The 18,843-nt window shown below is 43.8% G+C and overlaps 1 protein-coding gene across 2 annotated transcripts in view; it reads left to right on the top strand.

Annotated features, from left to right (window-relative positions):
- Nucleotides 1-18,843, top strand: part of SLC38A10 (solute carrier family 38 member 10) — a 90,143-nt gene that overhangs the window by 30,043 nt on the left and 41,257 nt on the right. For both annotated transcript variants that reach the window (XM_077328249.1, XM_077328248.1), the window contains exons 6-9: nucleotides 3,052-3,176; nucleotides 8,291-8,393; nucleotides 9,965-10,147; nucleotides 14,866-14,977. In XM_077328249.1, coding sequence (XP_077184364.1) covers nucleotides 3,052-3,176; nucleotides 8,291-8,393; nucleotides 9,965-10,147; nucleotides 14,866-14,977 — 523 coding nt within the window. The remainder of the gene's footprint in view (nucleotides 1-3,051; nucleotides 3,177-8,290; nucleotides 8,394-9,964; nucleotides 10,148-14,865; nucleotides 14,978-18,843) is intronic.

Raw genomic sequence — 18,843 nt, 5'->3', positions numbered from 1 at the left:
TAGGCTCTGTCTAATTTCATTTGTCACGTTAAGTGAGCCTGTCTCTCCCACTATTTGCCTTATAAATGTCTCCATCTGGTTGATTAAAAAATGCAGTGGTCTAGAAGCAGCAGGGAAGGCCCTTGTAGAATGGAATGGGCCAGGCTAGGTGCCCTATGCCAAAGCTGGAAAGGATCATGCAGACAAATGTAAATGTTCATGATCTCTTCTGTTTTGTCTGGGCACACAACACTTTCCTAAGTTTAATAAACAAAAACTAGATAGGTCCTTGCCCTCAAAGAGCCAACAGTCTCAAAAGGAGCACAACTGAGATTGGGGAGGCTGAGATAAGAGCAAGTACAATTACTTATACCTTGAGTTATTTGCAGTTAGATACTGTACAAGGATTAGAAGGGAAAAAAGAAAGTAAAGAGTTCTATGCTATAACTTGGATGAAATTTTAAAAGAAAAAAGTGGAAAGGCACATTTTTCTTTTAAAATTTCATCCATACTTAATTGGGCACCCAATTTCTCTCCCCTTTGCAAGATTTAAGGAAAAACCTATTGTTCAAAAGCACGTTTGTATTTTGTTGACATAAGTCTGATCTCAATTCCATGTCCAGATGATGCCCCTCTCCCCCCAAAAAACAGAATCCCTGGCCAGTATGGCCTGGAAGAAAGTCACCTCTTGGCCCCAAAGTGGCAATTGGCATTTCCCTGGGCATGCAAGAAAGGGCCCCAAGAGCAAAGCACCGACATAGTTCCTTCTGCCCACCCACTCACAATCTACTTAAGTTCATAGAATCAGCATTTCTGTCAGATGCTATCTAGCCTCTGCTTAAAAACTTCCAATGAAGGAGAACCTACCACTCCCAAGGAAGCCTGTTCCACTGAGGAATTGCTTCCAGATGTTTAGCCGGAAATGATTTTGAATTAATTTCAACCCATTAGTTCTGGTTCAACCCTCCAGGTCAACAGAAAACAATTCTGCCCCATCCTCTATATGACAGCCTTTCAAGTACTTGAAGATGGCTATCGTATCACCTCTTAGTTTTCCCTCCAGGCTAAACAGACCAAGTCCTCCCAACCTTTCCTCATACATCTTGGCCTCTAAACCCTCACCATTTTAGTTGCCCTCCTCTGGGTGTGCTCCAGTTTGTCTACATCCTTTTTCAGTTGTAGTTCCCAACACTTAACTCAATAGTCAAAGTGAGGCCTAACCCGAGGAGACGAAAGTGGAACTATTACCTTGCATGATCTGGACATTATACATGTTTTTATAAAGGCCAGAATCCCATGTGGTGCTACTTAGATACCAATTTTATCCACTTAACTTGTGAAAAAGAAGGACTTGGAGTACCCCGACTGTTGTTTTTTTTGTGGGGAAGGTTCGCTCAGGACAGGAATGTGGAAACCCTACTAGACTGCTGCTTCAGTCAGGAAGGGAGTGAATTACACTAGTAATGAGAGTGATACTAGCTTGGAGTAAGCCTAGTACAACAGCAGTGCCACTGTACAAATTCTCTGAGGCCTCAAGCCTGTCAAAAGTCTTAAGAAGAACATTTGGGGGCTTTCCGCACCGGGATCCTTGTAGCAAATTGTTTGCTGAACGAAAAATCGCCATTTTAAATAGTGGAATTCGTCGTTATGCATACCTGCCTTTGTAGTGGAATCCAGTTGCGTTTCTATCGTTTCCCACAGGCTTCCGGTCTCGGCAAAAATCGCTAGAAAGGAAGCGCTATTGCCAAGCTCGTCCCGCCCCTGGCCGTCAAGCAGCCAATAGGCGGCCGTTAGCATGCTCCCAAACAGCCCCTTTCCCTTTAAGAAAGGTTTAAAAAAAACACACACACACCCGTTGCAACGAATATGCGTTGATTCGTTGCAATGGAGAGACCCATCCAGCTGGCAGGTGTGTTTGAGCTGCCGTTTCATCGTTGCCACGCTCCCCCCGAGTGAAAAAAAAAATCCCCCCCCTCACGGGCGCGATTTTCGGCCGAAAACAGTGTGAAAAATAAAGGGAAAATACATCAGCAAACGGGCTTCTCTGTTGTTTGTGCTTAGTGACTAAACAGCTCTGGGGAGGGACTGAAGCCGGGGAAGCCTCTAAACGGAGGCTCGCCAGTGCGTTGATCTCTGCTCGCTAGGAGAAAAAAAAATGGCGATCGCTTCGCCGGAATATCAGAGGAGAGAACCAGGGGGAGGGACTTTGCAGAAACTGCAACAATGGTAACACACTGAACTTTTCCGCTAGTGTTGCAGATTGGTTGCAGGAGTGTAGCGCTTTCCGGGGGGGGGGAATCCACTTTTGGGGATTTCCCTGAAAGCGCTACAACGAAGCGCTTTTTGCGGATCGGTTTCAGGTGTGTGGCAGATTGTCAACGACGTTGTGCATAATGGCAAAACTGTAGCGTTTTCAATTGGCAACCATTGTGCGATTTTGAAGGAGTGCGGAAAGCCCCTGGGTTTTGAGGAAGCGTATGAAAGAAGAGAAAGATGGCACCCCATACATCTTCAGGGATGGAGTTCTACACATAAGAGGCAGCTAGGGTGGGACTATTTTAGAAGGCAAGAGCTTTCCAGAGCTGAGTTTGAGGAGCATAGGGAAGTATAGCAGGGAAAAGGAGCTAAAATAGAATGGAGTGAGATTAGAGGTTTAAAAGTAAGGACAAATAGTTTGTACTGGGTATGGGTAAGTATAGGATGTCAAATGAAGAAATTTGAGTGACATACAAATCATCCACTTAACAAACTCAGTGGATGGTATGTATCATCCCTTCACATCCTCCTGATGTGGTTTGCTGCACTATGTGTAGATCTCATGGGCACTTGCTTTTCCATTCTCCTTGTGTGGGGAGGAAGTCTGAAGGGACATGGCGCACTGCAGTCTTATTGAAGCCGTTCAGAGCTTCATAGTTTCCCTGGTGGAATTGCTGCACCCTTGATCATATTCACAGCCATAGTAAAGCTGTTGTAACCTGGCTCTGCCAGACTATGTTTTGGTGTTTAGGATTTTTTTTTTTGGCATTTCTGTTGTCTAACTAGTAACCTCTCTTTTCTTTTCTTTGGCTGCAGATTGTAGTCAGTTCTTTCAGACATGGCCTGTTTGGTGGGCAGTGGCTGCAGCGGGTCAGTTACACACGCTGGGAGGGCATTTTTCGCTGCATTCCTATCTTTGGCATGTCTTTTGCCTGTCAGTCGTAAGTACAAGCAACTCTATCTACGTAGAGATTGTGGGGTGGAACAAGGTTTTTTTAAGGGCAAAGGGTCAGGGTGCCCTGTGTGGGATAGATACCATCTGGTTCTTTCGTCTTTATTTTAATCAAAATATTTTACAGCCCACTGAGGTACAGCATCTGACTGGGTTGTGACCCTTTTGTTACCTAGCTGGGAGAGGGAGTTATATTTCACTTTGGAGTCATTGTACTTAGGAAGCGTCTTGTTCGTAGGAAGCAAATACATCCCAAGTGTAATTTTCCATTGGCTTTAGTGTCTGTCGCTAAGGATGGTATTGACCTCAGTTCTTTAGGTAACAAGAACTTAAACAGACATAATTATACCACAGTAGGCTACCAAAGCTTGCCAGAAAGTGTTTACATGAGCATCTTCATGAAGCACAGCAACATTATAGGATACCAGTTGCCTTCCTGGGTTATATTCTGTTTATGCATTTCTCAAAGAAAAGCTTTCTTACTTTTTTTTCAAAACAAGTTTTTAAAACTCTGGGTTTTATGGTGGCAACATTAGTTACTGACATCTGAAGGTACTGGGGCCTCAGTAGTCTCAGTTGTTAATGGAATTTCTGTACCATAAGCCTAGCCATCTATTCTTCCCTAGGGAAGTTTTTTTCTTTTCCTCTTGCCTGTCATTTTATGGCCTTCCTTCCTTCTGCCATCCTATTCTTTCCTCTATATATCTCAATCCCATCCCACTCCAAATCTGTCAGTAAGAATCAATCATAAGAAGAAGTGCTGCATATAAGCACAATTTATTTTGGGTGGTTTTTTATGGTGGTGCAGGAAGATTATTGCAAAACATACATGTTGTTTAGATGCAGGATTTGTAATTGTGGCAGGAAGCGGTTGCACTACTAGGCAGACCCACTGTCCATCATGCTGGTTTCATCAGCCTGTGATTCATGACTGGTCTGAAAAGGAACCCCTTCTGAAAACAGAGGCATGTATTCAGTGGTGGACCTGAGGTGGACGGTTGTTTCATGTGAGGTTGCCACAGCTGGGCTCTTGTCTCCCGCGTATTGTGTCTCCCAGCTAAAACATGGCTTGCTCAGTTTGAAGTGTCTCCATTAAAATTGGTAACAGAAGGGTAGATTCTTTCTTTTAGAGCTGTACCTAGTTACTACAGCAGGCTTTTTTAAAATCCAAAATTGCCTTTTTTTCTTGTGGTAGCCATTCAGTAACCAATCTTCATTTGTTGGGAGTGGGAATCACAGGAAAATTATATGTTCTGGTTTAGTATGTTCACATATCTGTCTAAATATAGATCACTATGCCATCTGTGGCAAGCTAAACCTAAAAACTCAAAACCTATAATTTCCCCCTAAGAGCAAGAATAACACACATTTCTTGGCCCATACGATGTCATATGTGAACGAATCTTGGAGTGGACAAGCTGTGACCTCTCAATCGCCTTAGACAAAAATTATGGCAAATGTAAGACCTGAATTCCTTTCCACTGCAAGTGAAAAAAATACTATACAATGAGTTCTGCCTGACCTTGAATATACAAGTGCACTTTGCTTGTGAAGTTGATGCTTTCTCATGTTGAGGCTTATCACCTTTGCCAAAATCAAAGAGGAAACACCTTTGCTTCCCAGCATGCAATATGGTCTAGCATCCTGCATGGGGCTAGGAGCCAGGAAGCCTAGAAGTTGACTATTAGCTCTGCTCCAGCCTTCCGTGGTTACCTATGGATTGTTTCCCCTTCTCAAAAGTTAATGCATCATGTGGATGAGGATGATACAGCCTTTGAGGGGGAATGTGTTTTGAAGAGTGTCATAGGAGAAACTTGTGTGAGCCTGCTGACCTGGCACTATGACTGTTGCTGTAACATTGTTGGCAATAAAAGTCACTCTGTGTGCCGCTATGGCTGTTGGTATTTTTAAGGGCCTGTTTTGCTTTCTTTGACTTCTGGAATATGAGAGATGCAGCCCTGTTTGTAGCCACGTGGCCAGACTGCAATAGATTAAATGAGACTCTTGCTGATCTAACTGTAATGCAATATCGTAACCCTGAGAGCTCTCTGATTTGCAGGATTTGGTGCTTTCTCTAGGTGGTATTTCCTTCTGTACCTGATGACTCTTAAGAATAATACTGCAGACTCTCTCTGTTTTCTGTACAAAGCGGCAGGTTTTTATTTGTTTATTATTTAGATTTATAGGCTGCCCCCTTTGAACCCATCATCTTGGAGTGGCATGCAACATCGTAGACCGAACTAATAAAACACATAAATACAGTAAAATACAGTAAAAATTACTAAAACGAACAATAAATATCCTATGCTGAGTCATTGCTTGCTGATTCCCCTTAAAAGGGAGGATGTAGGAGGAGAACTGGTAGGGAAGGCCCCATGTGATGATGAAAATCTGTTAAAAGAAAAACCTCTCTGTTCATCAACAAGAAGCTCTATAGCAAGCACTGAAGCTGCTTGTTTTCACTCTTTCTCTGTTTCTGCTCATCTTGGGAATAGAGAGATAACTGCAAAGGGCATGTGTTCTAAAGATCTATCTTCAGTCTACCCCGAGGAGCTGCGTTTATGTGATTGCAAGTGAAGTGAAGAGCCCTCAGCCTGTAGCATGCAAAATGTTTGTCAAACAAAGACTTCTGTGCCCTGCACGGCCTAATCTTGTCTTGGCCTTCAGCATGGGCACTTGAGTTTAAAAATAATACCTGTGCACATGTTGTGTGTGTATTGGAATCTTGACTGGCAGGCCTGGCATGGGGACTTCATACATCTATGGATGGAAAGTCAATTTGACTCAGGGCCTGTTTATGTGGAGTAGAGGTGCTAAGGAATACGATCCTGCTGCCTCCTGGTTCCCTTCTCTTTAGGATATAAGAATTGGGTTGGTGTATCAGACCTGAAGTCCATTTAGCCAGGCATGTAATAAGGGTTGATATTCTTTTTCCAGTTGGCCAGATGTCCTTGGAATGCTCACAGAGCAGTGCATAGTGGCAATAGCAACCCCCCCTTTTTTTTTTTACAGATGGCCAAATATATGGAGAGCCAGCTTGATGTAGTGATTAAGAGCAGCAGCGGCTAATCTGGAGAGCTGGGTTGGATTCTTTGCTCCTCCAGATGAAGCCAGCTGGGTGACCTTGAGCTAGTCACAGGCCTATTAGAGCTGTTCTCAAAGAGCAGTTCTGTTAGGGCTCTTTCAACCCCACTTACCTCACAGGGCGTCTGTTATGAAGAGAGGAAAGGAAGGCGATTGTAAGCTGCTTTGAGACTCAGTTGGGTAGTGAAAAGTGGGAGATAAAAACCAACATTCCACACCACAGGTTCTTGACACCCATATCTCCACACCCATGCCCTCATTTGCCACCATGCCACCACAACCTCCCACACAACACACACATTCAACCCCATGCCCTTACAGACTGGACAACTCCTCCCCTTCCTCTTCCCACTGCCAAGCTCTAGCGCCCGTTGTATTCTTGGAGACAACGGGCTTTGCCCCTAGTTGAGAATAAAAAGGCTAAGGACCCTTTTCCTATGGAAGGTTTCTCATATCATGGTATGGGAACCTATCTAAGGGTAGATTTATGCCCTAAATCAGTGGTCCGCAAACTTTTACAGGCTGCAGACCGACGGCAGCAGGGGGGGCAATTGCCTGGCCGCACAGGCCATGTATGCGCGGCTGAAAACGCACATGCGTGGCACTTCCACGTTTTCAGACGCGTATGGTGCATGTGTGCGTGCACGGCCCTGCTTCCCTCCCCCCCCCCCACAGTAAGAAGCTTGCCGGGCCGCTGGGGGCGGGGAGAGGGAGCCGCGACCCAGTGCCAGGGCCTTCGCCGCGGCCTGGTGGTTGGGGACCACTATCTCATCAGACTGTTTTTTGTGAGATGCATACAAGCATATGTCCATAGTGGTCATTTCTGAATTCCAGCATTTACATTTGAGCCTGCATTCCATGTCTGTCTGCCTGCAAGCTTCTCTTCAGTTGCTCCTGCCCTGTGGAAGGAAGTAGGGAGGCTCCAGCTCTACTGCCATTTCACAAGGGCCATAAAACAGAACTTTCAAAATGATCCTTGGGGGGTCTCTTGAGGGCTTCTTTAGTCTACTGAGTTTTTAAGAGGTAGAAGTCTCTTATGGCTGTTGTTTACAAACGTTTTGGTGACAGTTTTAAACGGTTTGATTTTAATCTGTTTGCCCACTTTAGGTCCTCGCAAGCGTTAGGAATATTTTAAATAAACAAGTATGGGATGAAGTTGAAATCTTCAGTGAGTCTGAGAAAGCATGCCAGCTGTGGTCTCCATAGATGGCTAACCCCCACTATGCTGCACAAATGCCCTTTGTCAACTAACATGATCATGATCTTCAGTAGCTGAATCCCCCCCCCCCACTCCCCTTCTTGTTTACCTTCTATTGCTTACCTTCTTTTGGATGTGCTTCAAGTTGGCTTTCTGCCCAGTAGCACTGGGATGGTCCTCCTTGCTTTGCACTTTCCTCTCTACTCCCTCAAAAGTATCTCTTTGTGTGTTTCTTTGGGAGGACTGGTCAAATTAGGTCCAGGCAGCTTCTGGTTGCTGTAATAATATATCTATCTGATGTTAGGAGAAGTGCACCCAGGCCCTGTGTAATTGGCTCTCTGAGTTTTCTGTAAGCTTGGACTTAAGCACACACGCTGAAATATGACAGGCACAGTGTTTAGAATTGGTTGTTTAACTTTTCTCTACGGCAACATGATGCTTTAGCTCTCTTCCCACCTGTTATTCTGTAAACATGACATTGCTTTAATTATCAACTTGTGGTGCTCCAAGAACAATAATCTCCAGTGTGCTCTCTGGAGGTCTGCCACTGGTGTTTCAGGCAAACAAATGGACATTCATGTTGCAACATTTTTAAAAATGCAATATTTACATTGCACGCGTGGCAGTGATGGGGAGAGGGAGAGCAATGATATTTGTGCTACACTTGAATTTGCATTAACAACATAAACCGCCATTGAGTGTCTGAGCTCGATACGGGGAAGATGACTGCCATTACCTTTTGCTAGCCCATAGCAAATGGGCCTCTCTTTTGTTGACAAGAATTTTCTGACATGAGTTAATGTTTCCCTGCTTTTCTGCAGCCAGGTCTTGCCAACCTACGATAGCCTGGATGAACCATCTGTTAATATCATGAGTTCCATATTTGCCTCATCGCTAAATGTGGTCACCACTTTTTACATTATGGTGAGATCCCTTCTTGAGTCCTTCCTTGACTTGGTCATTCCCTCCTTCCCCCAAATAGATACTTTTTGGGTAAGTTTTGGAGCTGTAGAGCAACAGCTATGGTGATAACACTTTCAGACCTATGCAGTGTACATTCCTTGGAAAGACAGGCATAGAAACCAAAAGAATAAATTCCATTCAGAAGGGTTAGAATAAGAAGAGGGTTATGGGAGCTTTAATTTCCCCCTGTACTTCATCTGAGCAATTGGCTAAATAGAGACACAGCCTGCAAGCCCTCTCCATATCCTGATGTATCTTTTGCTGCTGATGAAATTGGCAGTGAATACAAGGCTCTGGAGAGACACGGGGCAAAACTTGTGAAGTGCAGCTCCCAGGCACTGATCTGAAATGTAGCTGAGAATGTGTTAGCATCTTGTTAGGTCTTCTAAGTGACAACATCTTTGTGCTGTAATAAGTTCTCTCCTGAGTGGTCTCAGTCTGTTAATAAACATCATTAACTGCTTGAAGGTGGGGGGCAAGGAACATTAGTTTTAATCCATGCAGACTTTTGTGGTGTGGGCTGAAATATTTCTTGTAAGCCTGTTGCAACTAGGAAGACCTAAAAGATCCCATATTTTATGAAAACATCACTAAGACCATTTCCACACCAGAGGCTTCGCACCAATCTTCAGACTGGAGTTTGAGCTGGGGCAGGTTGCCCCGCCACCTCCTGCTCCCGCATGGGGGATCATTTGGCCCAGTGCACCTTGTCCGCCTCGGATTTGTACTCCCGCATGGGAGCTGGGGCGGTGTAGTTCCCAGTGCAGAAATGGTCTAAGCAGAATAAATTGAAATGTAGAGAACAAACTGAAAAGAGTTCCTTTTTGAGAGTAGATTGTAGGGACTATTTTATTTAAGGGAGATGTTTTTAGGCTCACTTATTATCTCGCCAGTTGTAGTTGCATTCCAGGCAGTCTGAGATCATGCCAGACAACACACTAACTGTTCAGTTTCCTTTTACCCATGGAGATAAAAATGTGTCTTGACTTTTATAGGGAAAAGTTCCCATTTTGCCACGTAGGAAGCTGGAGAACAAATTCAAATTTACTGCAAAAATTTCTCCTTACACAAAGCAACTCTACAATTTTGCCTGTTGGTTTTAGCCAAGTGTTGTGGAAGGGGCTTGATGTCATCCCACTTCTTTCTATCACACTGGAGCATTTGTTTTGCTCAATCATAAGTCCATTGTGCATCTGCTCTTTAAAATACGCATGCTGCTTTGGTCATCTAATCTCAGTAAGGATACATTGGAATTTGGAAACACATGGGGAAATGCAGCAACAGTTATGTGGAATTCCAGATGGTTGCCTTACGAGCAGAGTATAAAGGATTCATTATAATCAGTTTTAGAAGTGTTGGGGGGGTGGGAAATAAGAGGAATGTGATAAATTAAGGATGATGAGTGGAGGAAAAGATAGTTTCTCCATTGTCTTGAAGGCAGGCCCAAGGGATACCCTGGCTTCTACCCTTTCTGTTGAATGAATGGATGTATGCAAGCGCTGTAAGTAATTCCTGTACACTACTTGGAACAGGTGGGGTTCTTTGGCTACGTGAGCCACACTGAAGAAATTGCTGGGAATGTACTCATGAACTTCCCATCCAATCCAGTGACAGAGATGATACGTGTGGGGTTCATGATGTCTGTAGCAGTTGGATTTCCAATGATGATTCTTCCATGCCGGCAGGCATTAAATACCCTTCTTTTTGAACAGCAGGTAAGCTTTTGTGTTTGGTATTTGTTATGACACCAATCCCAGACTCTGCCTAACACAGCTTACAAAATAAAAATGACAAAACGTGAGAATATATAGATTAAAATCCAACACAGACCATCATAAAGATAGACATAAAAATAGACCTTAAAAACACACTACTTAAAGCTTAAAATAACCATTTGCCTGAATGCCCCATCCAGGTTATTAAGTTTTTAGATTCATACACATGTCACATTCAGATGAACATATGTTTGTACTGCATTTAACCTTTGTTTCCCTTCTGATCCCGGAGAACTAAGCCAACAACAGTAATCGGCTCCAAGTTGGACAATTCCTGGAAATTTGGAAGTGGAGCCTTGGCAGGGTGAGTTTTGGAGAGGAAAACTACTTCAGCAGTCTAATGCCATAGAGTCTACCCTCCAAAACAGCCAACTGAACCCTGTCTTCTGTAGAGCAGTTGTAACTCCAGGTGATCTCCAGCCCCCACTTGGAGACTGGCAACCTTAGTTACCTGGCAGAAGTGGATGCTTTGGAGGGTGGAGTCTGTGGCTTTATAGCCTTCTGAGGTCTCTCCCTTCCTCAAACCCTACCATCCCCATGCTCTACCCACCAAATTTCTTTAAATTCCCTAACCTAGAATGGACAGTCTTTTCACTTAACAGCCAATCTACTTTTATCTGCCACTCTGTCTTGAGCATTTAAAGTGTGGCCTTTAAATAGCTGCAATCCTTTCTCTAAGGTCAAGGACAGAGGGTGATGCTAGGGGAGAGAGCCTCCCAGTGACCTACCTTGATATGTGGGGTGCCTCAGAGCTGTTCTCTCCCTTATGTAACATCTACATGCATCTCCTTACCCAGTTGATATGGAGTTTCAGGCTGGTGTCACCAATATGCTGATGACGCCTAGCTTTTATCTGCCTACCATTCTCAGCTATATTTATTATTTATTTATATTGTACCTTTCTTCACAGTGCAGACCAAAGCAGCTTATATTATTCTCCTTTTTATCCGCACAACAGCCCTGTAAGATAAATTAGCTTGCATTACAGCTGATGGGTCTTCACCTGTTGGTTGTTGTAAGATTAGGCTGAAACTGTGTGGTTGAAAATCACCCAGTGAGCTTCCACAGCAAGATAGGGACTTAAACTTTGAGTCTCCCAAACTCAACTCAGAAGAAGACGAATTGGTTTTTATATGCCGCTTTTCTTTACCCGAAGGAATCTCAAAGCAGCTTACAACCCCCTTCCCTTTCCTCTTGCCACAACAAACACCCTACGAGGTAGGTGAGGCTGAGAGCCCTGATATTACTGCTTGGTCAGAACAGCTTTATCAATGCTGTATCAAGCCCAAGGTCACCCAGCTGGTTGCATGTGGGAGAGTGCAGAATGAAACACAGCTTGCCAGATTAGAAGCTGTCGTTTCTAACCACTACACCATTCTGGCTCTCTTATCTCTGAACTGCTATACCACCTTGAAACTCTGAACTGCTATACCACACTGGCTACTGTTGAACAGCAGCAAGCAGCCAGCCCTAGTGGAGTCATGCAAGTTGAGTGGTATCAAAGTCACCTTAGGGTTGCCAATCTTGAGTTGGAACCTAAAGATACTCCAGTATTGCAGCTGAATTCCAGACAACAGAGATCTGTCCTGCAGGAGAAATTGACTGGTTTGGAGGGTTGACTATGCATTATATCCAGCTGAGGCCTCTCACCACGCGAAATACTGCCCTTCTTAAAATGATAAAACATTTGCAAGCAATATAACAAGAGAAAGAGCTGTTGGAAACCACCACTCCATTATAACAACTTAAAAACAGATCAAAAGAAACATCACTTGGCAAAAGCATAGAACAGGTCAAAATCATAAAACAGGTCAAGCATTACATGGCAGGATCATACAAAGTGGTCAAGGAAGCACTACATGGAAAGATTATGAAAATAGGCAAACAAGATCTTGACATTGGCTCAATTATGTCTTCAGATCAATAGGAGGCTCAAGGAAGAAAGATATACCCAGTCAAGTGGGAGGGGCCAGTCGAGGGAATGACGGCCAGTCCCGGCTTCCCTTATAAGATCCCTCCTGGGTTTCTGGTTTGAAGACTTTGCTGAGCCCACATAGCTGGGAGTAACACAGCCACATCTAAGTAGAGAAGAGAAGGACAGACATCGGACCATGATCCTCTGCCTATATTGTGGTGGCTGCGGTCACTATGTCGGTCAATGTCTGGAGAAAAAGAAGTCTCATTTGCTGGATGGAAATATCTGACCCCGTCAGTGCAGGCCTGACTGCTTGGGGGACTCACTGACCATGGAGACGAATCTCGCATTAGAATCTGGCACTTGCTAATCCAGGGAAAGTTGTACTTATCCCCAAACCAGTGACTTCTGGCCCATGTCCTCGTAGACTGTGGAGCTTCCCAGTCCTCTATAGATATCACTTCTGCTGGACTTGTACATGGGGGCATGTTCATGGTGCAGAAGCTAGGTTTTTGTTTGTTCGTTTTATGATACCACGCTAGGGGAGAGATCCTCCCTGACGTGAGGTTCCACAAGGAGCTATTCTCTCTCCAATGTTATTCAACATTTACATGCATCCCCTCATGCAACTGATCCAAAGCATCAGGCTGGATTGAGCACTTAGATCCAGGGATCAGAATTTGCTCAAGGTCCTCAGCTTGGCTTCAAAGAAATTAAACTGGCCTCAACCCAAAAGGTCCTGGTCAAGGCCAGTTTGATTTCTTTGGGACTGTGCTGGAGATCTTGAGTGAATTCTGATCACTAGATCCCAGTATTCTTTGCAGGATCTAATGGGAGAGGCACTCCTAGCCTGGTGGAACACTACCTGTTGAGACCAGGGCCCAGCAGGACCTCAAGCAGTTCCACAGGGGCTGTAAAATGTTCCACGAGGCCTATGGTTGAGGCTTGGTGTACTTCTGATTTCAGCTGAGTTCCCTGCCTGATTTCTGACCTGAATTCCATTATATACTACTCCCTCCTCGCTCTTCAGAAAGGGTGCAGAACTGGCCAAATTATGTCATAGAAGATACATTATTAAGTATTTTAATGGATTTTATAATGTTATATTTTCATAACAAATTTAATGCTTAGATTATTTATTTACTTATTTACAAATTTTTATGCCAACCTTCCTTGAGGGCTGAGTGTGGCTCAAAATATGCTGGTGCAAAAGCAAAAATTAAAACTTTAGAAACCAGTTTGTATTAAAACTCCTGGAGCTCACTGCCTTCTTTCTGATAGGAGAGAGGGGGAAACAAAAGTTCTATGGTCTTACAGCCAGGTGGCATGCAGATGTTGTCTGTGTTGGGAGGCAGGTAGTTGATGGTGTTCTGTGAGCCTCAATTATAGGGACAGCTCTGTCTTGCAGGCTCTGTGGAACTCTTTTAAGTCCTGCAGGGCCCTGATCTCACTCAGGAGAGTACTCCACCAGGACATCAATAATGAGGAGTCCAAGATCACACCAAGGCTTCTGACAGTGGTCAAAGATGTAAGCTGGACCCTGTCAAGAGCTGGGAATTGTAGCGCCTCACCTGAGGCATACTGACCCAGCCAAGGGACCTCCATCTTAGTTGGATTCAAGTTCAGCTGACTCAGCTTAAGTCAGTCTGCCACTGCCTTCAGGCAGCTGGCTAATGCACTTGGGTGTAGATGGATGGCCATCCATTAATAGATACAGCTGGGGGTCATCAGTATATTGGAGAAAGGACTGCAGCCATTTAAGGGCTATGTCCCCTATCCCCATGTTGGCTAGGCATTGAGTGAGTAGCCTGTGATCTACAGAGATGAACGCTGTTGTGAGATCTAAAAGAATCATCTGCACCGACTGCAGGTTTTATGAAAGGTTGGCTTGTATTTTTACTTGCAACTCGCCCTTGGAAAACATTGGGCTAAAACTTTGAAAATAAATAAATATGCAATATAGGCAAAGACACTATTAGGCCTAGGGAAACAAAGGAACTGTAACAATGGTGATACTGTGTAACTAGTGTATGCACCAGAAAACTGCCAACAAAGTTTACACACACGCACAACCGAAATCAAGCAAGTGGTCTGCTGTGATTCTATCCTGAGAGGAAAACCTTCTTTTAGAGTGGCCAAAGGCAGAATAAATTAGGTCCAGCCACAAAGGAAAGTCCCAGGCAGGGTAACAAAATGATTAATAAAATATTCAGATAATTTAAAATTATTTAAAAATGTATTATTATTTTTTTAAAAAACATAGTGGTTTGTACCTGCAGATACTCTATATGGTGGAAATGTTCAGGAGTGTAAATCGTACTGTTTTACCCTGGACTTTTGAACTTAATTGCAGCTTGTTTGAAAGGCATTTTGAAGCGGTCGTAAGACCTTTGGTAGGGGTGTACCGTGAAAGGACAGAAAATGCGTCATTTAGTAGTTCACATCTTATGCTGACAAGTGATGTTGCTCTCACAAAAACGGCGTGATTTTAGGGGCAGAATCCTTAAGCCATGATTAATTTAGAAAGTAGCAGGTATAAAGCTATACTTTCACTGTATATGGTTTCCAGTTCATCACCTGCTTATAGGAGACTGCCATGAAAAGGTTCCAGGAGCGTGACTAATTGACAGCTGCCTCCAGATGGGGGTAGGGTGGAGAATCATCTTTCTGTACTTCCTTAACTAAAAAAAAAAGTATACATTTGAAGAATTGTTTGGTTTATTAGCCTTTTCTTTTCAAATAGCAAAAAGACGGGACATTTGCTGCTGGAGGTTATATGCCACCTCTGCGATTTAAAGCCCTGACACTTGCTGTTGTTTTTGGAACCATGCTTGGTGGTATCATGATCCCAAATGGTAAGTAGAACTTTGGTCTTTATTTAGTAAGGCATTTTTTCTAATCTTAAGGGCCATATGATTGGTTTCCATGTATTTAGGCAAAAACGCACCAGAATTTAAATATACACAATATAATTATATTTTCTATTTTGAAGCATGCCTGTATTCATCTGCTTCAGAAGGGAATCGGGCATTCCAGCTAGGGGGCTGTAGACAAAGGAGCAAAGTTGGGGCCACACCTTGGAAAGTGCCAGTAGCAGCCTTGGGGCCTGGAAGGACCTGGCATACTCTTCAGAGGAGATAGGGCTCAGGCAACAGCCTGTCCCAGAAACAGAACAAAAGAGGAGACTGGTAGCAGTTTGGGTCTCCCTGGCTTGCACAGGCTGGTAGAGCACCTCTTAAAGCCTTAGAGAAGGGCAGGGCAGAAGAGGGGAGGCCCCCAGCCACTGTGGGCCTACCCCTGAGAAAAGGGCATTTCAACGGTCCAGGGTTAGATAGTCTTTTATTAGGCCATCCAATGGAAAGTCAAGGAGACAGGGCCAAGTGATGCCTTTGCAGTTATATCTGACCTTTAAGGTCAGATGAGGCTGATGAGGCTGCCCTTCTCCCTAAACTGAGGATTAGCCCATGGGCCTGCTGAAAAAAGGATTCCAGCTTGCAGGAGTTGAACAGCTTAGAAATGTCCATGTCATGTTAGTTGGATATTAGCCACTGAAATGCCACCCAAAGCTCTTCTTAAAGGTTCTTGAGCATGGGCTACTCTCTAGGGGATAGGAGCTATGAGATTCTGAAATAGTCAAGGAGTTTCTCTCAGTATCTTTGCTTCAATATCTTTGCTTGATGTTTGGATGGAAGGATCATGGGTGAGTGTGAGTGTGTGTGTGTGTGAGAGAGAGAACTTTGTTTCATCATGGCCATAGCAACCAACAAAATACAGAAAGAAGGAAAACACAATAATATTAATACTGAATTACAATGTCAATGCAAATTATCACATAAAGTTATTAATGAAACAATAATACAAATATAATCCTGCCAATAAATCTAAATCTATTGAATCCATACAATCATAGATATAATAAATCCTACCAAAAAGATATTATTAAATAAGTTTATTTATAATAAGTAAATATAAGTTACTTAAATAATCTTAACTTGTATCTTGGTAACTGACATTGAAAACTTTTTCATTTGCCTTGTGATCCATCAGTCCTTATCTACCAGTAACACAATTTATTTTGCTCTGACCTCCTGGTAAATGTTGTAAAATATTTCTGAGGTACTTTCCCAGACAGTTACAAATCTTGGACATTGAAATGCAACATGAGCCAAATTTTCAATGGATTTGTAGCCACAGGAGCACACTCAATCATCAAATGGGATCTTATTGCAGCAGCCCTTCACTACTGCCAATTGTAAAATATCCATCTGAGCCCTAGTGCCTTTCTATATTCTATGAACATTAGGTCATCAGGGTAAGTCCACTGCTGAAGAAACCATCCTTGGGTCCACAGGATCCCACCAACTACTGCCCTGTTTCACATTTAGTGTTCCTGGGGAAAGTAATGGAAAGGGCTGCTGTGGACAAAATATTAACATTCCTGGACAAAGCTTCAGTCTTAGATCCATCCCAGTTGGGTTTCCGGCCTCACCATGGGGTGGAAACAGCGTTGGTTATCCTTACAGATGACCTCTGTCACCAGCTGGATCAGGGCGAGTCAGCGCTGCTCATGCAACTGGACCTCACAGCAGGGTTTGACACAGTCAACCATGAGCTCTTAGCTCGCCACCTCGCTGATGCCAAGCTGCAGGGGACAGCCCACCAGTGGCTGATCTCCTTCCTCCAGGGTCACAGACAGAGGTTAGCAATTGGAAAGAGACATCAAGCCAGTGCCAACTCACATGTGGGGTGCCACAAGGGGCAGTCTTCCAGTTGTATCCAACATCTTTATGTGCCTTCTTCCCTAGCTAGTATGGAGGTTGGCACATGGGTGTTACCAATATGTAGATGACTCTTCCTCCTGATGGATGGCTGCCCAAATTCACCCCAGAGTCCTTAGGCAGATGTCCTAAAGCAGTGACAGGATGGCTCAAGCAGAGTTGCCTGAAGCTTAGCCCTTCAAAGACTGCAGTCCTGTGGCTGGGTAGAAAGGATCCTAACGAGGAAGCACAATTGCCCAGCCTGGATGGGGTACAACTGTCAGTAGCTCACTTTGCCAGGAACCTGGTGTGATCCTAGACGTCTCCCTCTCTTTAGAGGCACAGGTCACAAGAGTAGCATGCCAAGCTAAGCTACTAGTGCCCTACTTAGCCCTGGAACACTTAGCCACAGTGATCCATGTGACGGTCACTTCTAGACTGGATTTCTGCAACTCACTGTATGCAGGCCTATCCTTATCTCTGCTCTGGAAGCTAGAACTGGTATAGAATGTGGTGGCCAATATACTCTTGAGAATATCTTGGAGGACCTACATGTTGGAGCACCAACTCATGCCCAAACAGCTGCACTGGGTGCCAGTTGAATCCCAGATCAAGTTTAAGGTCTTGGTAATTACCTTTAAGGCCATATGTGGTCTGGGTCCAGCGTACCTGAGGGACCGCCTCTTTGCCTATGCTCCTTAGAGCACTATGTTCAGCCAACACCAACTGGCTGGTGATCCCTGCTCCCAAGGAAGTATGTCTGGCCTCAACCAGTGACAGGTCATTCTTTGTCCTGACCCCCACCTGGTGGAAGGAGATCCAGACCCTGCTGGAGCTAGCAGTTCCATAGGGCCTGCAAAATGGAGCTCTTCCGCCAAGCTTTTGGTTGGGGCCAGTGAGCCAGCATCTATTGGGCCCTCCAGAACCCTCTCCTATCACAGTGGACACACTGTGGAGCAATTTCAGTCTGACTCATCTGCTGGGTTATGGTCCATATGTTAAATGGTTTAAGAAGTGAATGGTAAATGTTCAGTATTGCTGATGTTAATGCAGTTACTGAGTTTTATGAGTTTGTGTTGTGTCTCATGTTCTTTGTGAACTGTCCTGAGCTGCAAGGGAGGGCGGTATAAAATGTAATAAATAAATAATAAAAATAGATAAAATAAATCAGATGAGCTATAGGTTAAGTTATAAGATGCTTATATAACTAAGTAGTACTATGTAGTCCGTGATAAGCAACTACAGGATGAAAACCCCTTAAATATTCTTTGGATAATCCTCGTTTAGCAAGTAAAAACAGTACATGTTATCTCCATGGTATATCTTTCACTTCATATGGCATTGTTACTAGAAGTGATGTGTCATAATATGGAGAAGAAATCGATTTTGAAGCAGGGTCCAAGCCATTTGTGTAGTGTGGCTATTTCTTTTCTTTGTTCAAAATGCCATCCAACAGTGGTAGTTATGGATTTTGTTAGCGTTATTTTTAACTGCTTCAGAACATGCCTTACAGCATATGGATTGGGATAAACAGCATGCTGCTAGTTACCACCTCTTGAGTGGATGACTGGGTGCAGCATGTGTTAGAGTAAGCTTAAGTGTGTGTGTGTATGTCTATGCTGTTTTTTAAAGCTTTGCATTTGAGGGATTGTATGCGTACATATATTGCATGGTCTTGGAATTATCATATCTGTGAACAGCTGTTCATTATATACACATCACTATTTTGGGTGACCCACCCTATGTTTTGGTTTCAACACACTCCTGTTGGATTCTTGCTCCTCACTGTTGTCAATATCTAGGCCATCTTGCTTTGAAATTATAGTGGTTTAGTTTGGTTTCAGTTTATGTGCTATATTTAAATCATACTTTTCTGCCAGTTGTCTCCCAAAGCAACTTTCACCCATAAAGAGAGACAGGCCCTACACACAGGCCATGACATTGAAGGGAAAGATAGGGAACGG

The sequence above is a fragment of the Paroedura picta genome, chromosome 3 (assembly GCF_049243985.1).
Source record: "Paroedura picta isolate Pp20150507F chromosome 3, Ppicta_v3.0, whole genome shotgun sequence".
NCBI lineage: Eukaryota > Metazoa > Chordata > Lepidosauria > Squamata > Gekkonidae > Paroedura > Paroedura picta.
Note: the sequence above shows the minus strand (reverse complement) of the source record. Positions and strands in the feature narration are given on the sequence as shown.